This window comes from Melampsora larici-populina (genome assembly GCF_000204055.1).
Source record: "Melampsora larici-populina 98AG31 unplaced genomic scaffold MELLAscaffold_5, whole genome shotgun sequence".
Taxonomy (NCBI): domain Eukaryota; kingdom Fungi; phylum Basidiomycota; class Pucciniomycetes; order Pucciniales; family Melampsoraceae; genus Melampsora; species Melampsora laricis-populina.
This window is the reverse complement of record NW_006768769.1, coordinates 1,909,319-1,918,517: the sequence shown is the minus strand read 5'-3', so window position 1 is coordinate 1,918,517 and position 9,199 is coordinate 1,909,319. Positions and strand designations below refer to the sequence as shown.

The window sequence follows — 9,199 nt, the reverse complement described above, 5'->3', positions numbered from 1 at the left end:
TGTATATGAAGGGGCAGAACAGGCGGAACAGAGCTGCTGAGGTGAAAGAAACCTGTGGGAAACCAGATCCAGAACAACAACTCTTGTGGCTGTCACTGGGCTCAAGTCAGCCATACATCAGAGGGCTAGGGCTTTGCATCCCATACCAGTCTTCTTCACCATCTGCATCATCATCCAACTTTACAGTCAGCAAACACCTTGAGCATAACTTGCCCGCCGTAGGTATCAATGCAGAGGTGGACAAGAGCACAAGTTATTCAACTATGTGCTTGAGTTGGATACCGGCAAACGTTTTACAAGGCATGGTGGTATGTGCCACCACATAGCACTTGGATATGTGCTGTGCAATCACATTGTGGCTGTGTGATGTAATGATCATACGACTTGTGGTAGCTTGTTCTTAAAGTGAGGCAATGTATCACTTGATTCCATGTCACAGGCCAACATTTGATCACTTGAAGATGTGACAAGGTACTGGGCTGCCTGCCACCCTCTGCTACCGTCTTTCAACCTCCCTGTGCCTGCAATTACCAAACAATATGTACTGGGTATTCCTTTGAATTATTTTGCACCTCATTGCTTCTGAGCTTTGAACTCCACTGTCGACGGTCCCTACAAAGCCTCTTGCATCTCTTGAAATCATTCACATCAACTGGTGAGTTCAGTTTTTTCTTCTTCCCAAAACCTTGCTAATGGTGCTCAATCCAATTTTGGAATTTAGTAACAAATGTGTCTCAAGCAATTTAGAATGCACATATATTCAATGCCCTTATTTGATCACAATCATTATGGCCTATATATCCATGTTTGCCTCCCATACCAGCACCATAGTCAGTGATGGTAGCTTCATTCTGGTTCAATATCTTTGCTAATGTGGTCCAACATCCAGGAAGGTATGAACTGTACGTATTTACCCATATTTCCTGGCCTTCATCTTTCAATTCTTGTATTATATGGAAGTTTGTGGTATAATTTTTCCTAACTGCTATGTACCAATATCTGAGAATGACTGAAGTTGATGATCAAACTCACATTTAAACCACGCAGCACCAGTTGTAAATTGATATACAAACCTTGAATATGCTCTTTGTCTTTGCATCTTATATCAGAAACTTGACAAATTCCTTTGCTTACCTTGCAATCAGTGTGGGACCTCTAGCCAGCTTGCATATAGCAATTGCTGACCATGGCAATTATTACAGGAGCAAATGCATAAGTCCCTATCCAATTCTCTGTCCACTGTCACCAGCTTACCAAATGGACACACATCTCCTTGACAATTACATGATAGGTGGTAGTATTCTGCACCATAGGTACAAAGGACAGACTCACCTTTTCTTGCCATGTGTTTGTTGTTCCCCTGTAAGCTTACAGTGTTTCCTCTGTTTAAGAAGGTGGGTGAATTCAAAATTGAGGATTCCAATGATGAGATGGAAGCAATGAAAAAGACAATCCAAGTCACAGAAGAGGATAAGGATGCCAGTTCATGAAATTTGATCAATGATGATCAAAACTATGATATGATTTGAAGTTAAGTTTGTTATGAAGACTAGTTTGGGAAACAACACTGTGTCAAACAAATCAAAATTCCTCCAGCTCAAAGTCTTTCTATTTGAAATCAAAACCTGAAAACAAATGTAATCCAAGTGATAAAGTGATAAAACTCAACTCACAACTTATGACTTTTTTATTTCAAACTTTGAAACAATCCTTATGATATCTTGGTGTATTCTGTCTATAGAGATCATGTCATTTTATTCCTAGTTTTGTAACTTTCTTCTTGCGTTCAAAAAAATGAATGATTCAAAAATTCATCTTGTAGTATTTTTCTTTAATGAGTATTTAACAATTAAAATAATGGAAGCAACAGTTTCATGACTCAATTGTTTCTGTCTTATTGACATGATTCTTTTTGTGATATAATTCCGCAGATTGAATTCCTAAGAAATCTTTGTTGTGACATCAAATCGAGATTCACAAAGAAAAGACAACAGTGAACATCTTCTGTACATACAATTCAATCAATTCAAGCCAATGTAAAGCTACTGTATCTGAATTGATTTCAAGTTGATTCCAATATCCCGTTCCCCTACAAATCCAGTTTAATCATATGATTCACCTGATGATCTAAATTAGCTAACCAAGCTCCTACCGTTGCATCTTCAATTCCGACTTGAGACTCATACAGCATATTGGATGTCCCAATTCTTTTCAGCTTTTTTAGAACCATCACCACAAACTTAAACCCAAACCCAAACAAAATCAATTATTTTCAGTCCAATTTACAAGTTGGGTTGAGGTGAGATAGAATGAACTCACCAAAGACCAACTGAGGGCATAAGCTAAACTCCTACAGCAAGGAGGAAATTATGGATTTCAACCTTGACTGCTACCCCAATTGATATCAAAAGCTTTAGTAAATGGGCATGATCCTGTGGAGTGAGGAAGACATTACATCATCATCTGATTCCATCATAAATTGAGTTCTACTCATCTCTTTGATTGTACAATATCAATTCTTTCCACCAATCTCATTCAATCAGCCTACTTTCCAACGTCTATCAGCATCCAATGAAACCCAATGAAAAAACTCACACGTTTTTCCCAAATCAATATCATCCTTTTCAACATTCTCAGTACATCCAAGCCTGAGGTTTACCTTAAATAGAAACCAAATCAATGATTCATTGCTGATGGAAACATTTCTCATCAGTTTTATCAGGAATGGGATGTTGCTATGGTATCAATGATCAAAGTCTTTATGTTTTACATTACAAGGATAGTATAGCGATCTTATGGATTCATGTGGATGATGGGGTAATTTGTGGGTCTTCAATTGAAATCATAACCTACATTCACAAATCCCTCCTCAAAACTTTTCAAATCACCTGGAATGAAAACCTTCAACAAATTGTTGGTATAAAAATGAAATACACACCTGATGGCATTTTCTTATCTCAACCATCTCTGACTTTCAATGTCTTGGGATCTGCTGGATTTACTACTTCGAAAACTGAAACTCCAATGATTGTGAATTTACATCTTGAATCATCTGATAAAGATGCTATTGGCCTCAATGCTTCTTCTTATCTTTTGATTGTTGGATCTCTATCTTATCTTGCAATAGGAACTCGGCCTGATATCGCTTTCTTGGTCAACTATTTAGCAAGATTTTCTTCAAAACCAAATGAATGTCATTGGTTGGCATTAAAACACTGACTGAGGTATATTAGTGGAACAAAGGAGGATGGTATTTAATTTAGAAAGAATGGTAATGATGGTGAACTGCTTACTTACTGTGATGCAAATTGGGGGGGGAGAATTCTCTAGGTCTACTCATGGTTTTGTTGTATTTCTTTTTGGTAATGTTATTGATTGGGCTTCTCGGAGGCAAAGTTGTGTGGCACCGTCAACCCGTCACGCTGAATATATGGCACTTGGTGTAGCGTCACGAGAATCAATCGGGATTCAAAACTTACTGGAAGATATCTCCAAAAGGACTTTCATCACTACACTCAAATGTGATAACATGGCGGCTATCAAGGTTGCACAAGATTTACACCTTACTAAAAGATCTCATCACGTCACCAGAGAATTCCACTATGTAAATGAACAAATTTTCGATGGTAATTTAAAAATTGAATGGATAGATGGACCTAATCAAAAAGCAGTTATACTTACAAAATCTTTAGGTAACATTATTTTTCATGTTCACAAACACAATATCTGCATGACTTAGACATATAGACCTCTAAAGGTTGAGGGGGGGTTACGGCTGAGCTGGCTAGGCATCCAACCTAGTCTCACCCATTTTTGGTTTAGACTGGTTGGAATATCTAGGAAGATTTAGGTTGTGGCTGTTTTGTCTTTTCTCTTTTTGTATTAGTTGTAACGCCACACAAAACTTGTTTCATATAAATTGTCATTGTTTTCTCCTACTTTCTTGTGTCTTCTCTATTGTCACAATTTCCTTTGTTTTGGGAGAAACTTCACTGACACTAGTAAACTAGCTCTCGTTTCATTCTGTTTTGTCTTTTCACTAATGCCCTTTTCTTTCTGCTTCAAGTCTATCGAGGAGAACCAGACAACAATTTTTTTCCTGGCCCAAACCCTGAAGTGTCCATGACACGCTCCTATGTGACCAACTCTCTAGAAGAGGAGGGTAGGACGTATGGCCGAGTGTGGTCTGGTCATAATAGGCAGCGCTTCGCTTAGGGATCTGTGGGGCAATAAAACTTTGCGGCTGAGGACAATGGGAAAGTGGAAATCCGCTGCTTACAAGCTGTACATCAGGCCATATTCTGCTGCTGTCGCACGCAAGACCAAGTTGTTAGCCTCTCAAGTCTGTCGTTGATTTGCCCCTCATGTGGGCCCCTTGTACTGTGCCCTTTTAATGTCCTCACCTTCCAGTTGTGAATCCCTTGAGAGTGGCAAGGGAACTCCCATGCAGGAGTGCAGCTCAAGATCTCCCCTCCCAGTGTGTTTGATTGCAGCTCCTTCCCCTCTCTCCATCTTTCCTCTTGACATCAGACGTCTGATGGGGCCGGCCTTTTTTGCAAAGCTCACACAGCCTTTTGCTAACAAGCCAGAGAGGCCTAGGGTTTTCACCCACCTTGAGCAAGCCTGACCCTGTACCACACGCGTAAGGCAATTCTTGCCCTAAAAAGCCTTTATCGATAGACTTAGGCACTACCACGTAGCTCAGCCACGCTACAAACCTCACCCAGTGAGCTTTTTCCAACCCCCACACCCAACTGGATAAAGTGGATGCTCATACTGGTATCCCAGCTTGCGCTCCACATGCAAATCTGGCTTGGACCTTGATGAAACTCACTTCAGCTTCAATCAGAAACATGACTTTAACTGTGTTGACTCTTCCACAAGACCGTTCCAGGCTGGCTCAATCAGTCAGCCAGCCTTCAAACAATACCAGTCCAACTCCCATGTCAATCATTCTTGCGTTGGGAGTTCCCAGAGGCCCTCAGAACTTCCAAATCCTCAAATCCACGCATTCATCTGCGCATCCCAGCTTGGAAGGCAAAATATTGGTCATCCAAAGGGGAAGAAGAATAAGGGAAAGTAAATCAAGGAGGAAATTTCAGAGATCAAAATCTCAATGAATTTTCTTTACCTGAGTAGAACCAGCATGTCCAGAGTTCAGTGTTTCCATCCAAGACCCAGCAGCAAGGGAACAAGATTTGTCAACTGACACATGACTTTTCATCCATCTATTGTATAATTGTAGAAAATGGGGTCTTGGTTACAGAAGATTAGACAAAATCAACACTCATTAATTATCAAGCAGAAGACCAAGAAAGTGGACAAGACCAAGTTTGGCTTGATCTTCAATATGAAGGAATACCTTGCAAATCTTCCATCAGAATCACATTCTGAGCCTGAGACTGAGAAGTTGAGTTCTCAGACTAAAAAATGTAAGCGAAAGTCAATCATTTCTTCCAATGAAGAAGAACTGATTGACTTTTTGGAATGTGAACCAGACTGATCTTATCCTTGCAGTCAAAAGCACCAGCAAACCCATCAATCATCTGACAATGATGATGATGATCAAATTGCTGTTGATAATTCCGTCCATCAATGAAGAACTTCTCACTGCAATCTCACCCAGAAGTCTATCTCAATGGAAGATCCTTAACAATCACACACACGCGGTTGTTTGAGATCCAAACACTTACAAAAGACAAGGTCGTCCAACTCTGTACACTGACAAAGACCGTGAATTCATGGTTGAACTCATAGAGGCTGATCCAACACTCTTTCTTGATGAAATCCAAGAAGCAATGTATGATCATACATATCTGCTTGCATGTCGACAAACAATTGCGAACAATCTCAAGGACCACTTGTTCCTCACCGTCCATAAGGCGGCTGCTGTCAACATCAATCAATCGCCGGAACTCCGGGCTGCATACTCGACTCGAATTTGCCATCTGCCACCAGGATATCTGGTTTTCTTAGGTTAGTCAATCATGGTCTTCTACGTCATGATTTAGCTTACTGATTTGAATTGCATTCTTTCTACAGATGAGACCGGTCTGTGACTGCAGGATGTGCAACGCAGATACTTCAGGTCCAAGCGAGGTGAACACCCTAACGCCTTAAAGCGTCCAAGGGCTGGCGTTCACTACAGCATGCTTGCTGCAATATGTGAATTAGGCCTTTTGAGAGTCAATGCCTATCACCGTAAATAATTTGAAGCGTTCTTGAAGCACATGTTGGTAAGTTCTTCTCTTTGTTCCGACCTTGACTACTATAAAGAAACTGACAGTGTTTCCTTGGACAGCTCCCCGTCATGGCTCCATACCCTGATTGTAACTCCGTTCTGGTTATGAACAATGCCCTGATCCATTGCTGTGGATCAAACAAAGCTTTATGTGACAATGCAGGTGTTTTATTAGTGTATTTACCGCCGTACTCACCCGACTTCAACCCAATCAAAAGAGTCTTCAAGGTCTTCAAGGATAAAATACGCCAAAATGGTCTTCTGGCTGAAGCCATCAATAAGTTGGGATGTTTGGAAAAATTGATGATTGATGTTTCTACGAGTAGCTTTATTGTGAATTTATTCCAAACTTGTGGTTATAGAAACCACCATGATATGGTCATTTAATGTTGTACTGTACACTACTTACTTGATGTGTTGTTTTCAAGTTTCTTTTCAAGTTTCCTTTCAAACAGGTTATGATAAACGGATAAAGAGGACATTGCACCCATTTGTCAAAGTCCATACAAAAATATTGCAAGTATCATGTGAATTGTGAAATCAGTTCAAAGAAACGTTCATGACGCAGTCATTGAATTCGTAGCAACATCTCAACGGCGAAAAAAAATAAGTGGAAGCAAAACTGGTTTGACTGTAGCTCAATCTGAAGAAGGGACTAAAGTTCCCTGCACTTCTGGTCTTGCAGTTGTCATCAAGTTATATTGGTTATTTTGGCAATTTCTGTTCATTGAACAACAGATTTGTATTTCATTACAAATAGAAAAATTAGATAATAATGTTTTCTTAGTATTGTATAGAGTATTTCCGCTACAACATGGAGACTCTTTTGAAAATGTACGCAATACAATAAACTTTGTGGTTTGAAGAGGATGAGATGGCTAGGAATTGTGTTTCTTGAGATGATCTCAATACAAGACTGCGTTTTCATGGAGGCGGATGCGGGGTCCAAAACAAAACCCAAGCTCTGCCATCTTGGCACAACTGAGCTCAGAAGACAAAAACATTTTGAAAGTGATAATGTTGAGATCCTCGAGCAGACGTCTAGTGTTTTGATCATCATGTTCAATTGAGCAAAAATCAAGATATTGCTCAAAGGGCGGAAGAGGCCTTGGGGCTGGGGAATTGCTTCGTTCGGCAGGTTTTTGCTTGAAGCAATTTGAGACAGGTTCAGTGTAAGGTGCCGGTTGCGCTTGAGAGTTCATGTGGTGACCAATTGTCTCCCACACAAACTCGGGTCCTTTTGGTGGCTTGTATTTTGAGACTCCCGCAGCGTTGTTAAGCTGTGTATGTCAAATCAATTGGATAAAAGTTAATATCTTTGAAAATTTGAGATTGAAACACAAAAAAAGGTGAATCTTACAATAGCTTGAGCCCAGATATTGAAAGCGTTATGTGACAAATAAATGGCTTGGGTAGAGTTCTCGGGATTGATTATTCCCATACACTCCTTACCGCCAATTGAGATCTTGGCATACTTGATCATAAGCTCAGTTTTTATCGCCTGCAAATTTGGTTTGACTCCAATAGTCTATTTCAGGAGGGAAGTCAGTATTTCATATCATCAAGTAGAGACAAACATCAGCATTCAAATTGTTTGGATGTCGTTGTGCCAACGCATGATCAAATCTCATATCTTGTTGAGTGATTGAATTGAAATGTTAATCAGTGAAAGATAATTAAAATTTGATTTAAACAGGATATAAACGTAATGAAAGACTGACTCTGGAGTTGTTACGAGCAGTAGTCTTTGGGTTCTCCATGATGAGAGAGAACCCAATCTCTTTTCCTTTCCTTTTTAAATGCAATTCCTTGAATGTGGTAAAGGTTGATTCCATTGTCATCAATGGCATCATTGACTTACCAAAGATACCACCAGTGGTGATATAGCACTTGAGAGCAACTTGATTGCGTTGATCGGCCTCCTCAAGTAGACGTCCACATCCAACTTTTTTTTGGCCGCAACAATTGAAAAGGGATATCTTCAAGGCGTTCAAATTGACACCTTGAATTTGAACCTTGATGTCAAACACTGGTTTGGCTACATGGTCAATGTCCATTTGAGGTACACCGTTTTGTTTCTCAGCATTGGTGAGTGGATCGGGAATATATACGCAGAATTCAAGTTTTGCTGAGCTTGGTTTGTGTTCCTTATCAGCCGCGGTTTCAGGAATAGGTTGTTGAGTGAGTTGTGGTGCTGGGCTAGGCGATAAAGTCAGGTCCACATCAATGTGGGAATCTAACTCAAGAAACTTGAGTCAGTTCATATCTTTCTGGTGAAGATTTGGCACAAGAACACTGACCAGATCTGATATCAAGGTGGCATTGGCCATTGTCATTGGGTCTTTCCAGCAATGGATCCACATGATTAGATCCACCGGCTTGAGAAGTTTGCAAGGCTGGAAGGTTTTCGGGATGAAGTCAACACCGGAATTCTTGATGTCCTGGTTCTTGGAGGGGGTCCAAGTGTATCAACTCTGAATCACAATAGAGATGTGGTCCAAATTTGATATTCTCCCAATGATGACCTAATCTGAAAGGACATGATCAAAGGTAATCAGTCCAATGCTTGTGATTTGAATCCAAGAAAGAAAGAAAGATCCTTACTTGGGCATCATCGACGGAGTACCACCCCTGCCAAGATCAGGGCTGAGTCCCTCCTGTGGAGCCTGTTTCTCCTGTTTTGCTTGCTTGTCCGCACTAAACAAAATGAAAGTCAGTTGATGTTGTTGGAAAGGAAAGAAAGCCAAAAACCTACGCAGCCTGTAATACTATTGCATCCTTGTCCACTTGGTTTTGTTGTTTGGAAACTCGTCTTGGCATCTTTGAATCAAAATTGGATCGAAGATGATAGAAATTGAAAGAAATCAAAAGAAACCAAAAGAACTCGGTTGGGGATATCAAAAGGAGAGGAGGATATCAAAGGTGGATTGAGGGTTTTGAAGGTGGATCAAGGGTTTT

The 9,199-nt window shown here is 40.2% G+C and overlaps 1 protein-coding gene across 1 annotated transcript; it reads right to left on the bottom strand.

Annotated features, from left to right (window-relative positions):
* Positions 1–743: 743 nt before the first annotated feature.
* On the bottom strand, positions 744–1,345 carry MELLADRAFT_103246 (uncharacterized protein; the record flags this gene model as incomplete). The annotated part of the gene is made up of 3 exons (XM_007405973.1): positions 744–999; positions 1,135–1,180; positions 1,333–1,345. The coding sequence occupies 3 exons, from the start codon at positions 1,343–1,345 to the stop codon at positions 744–746; spliced, it is 315 nt and encodes a 104-aa protein (XP_007406035.1).
* Positions 1,346–9,199: the final 7,854 nt, after the last annotated feature.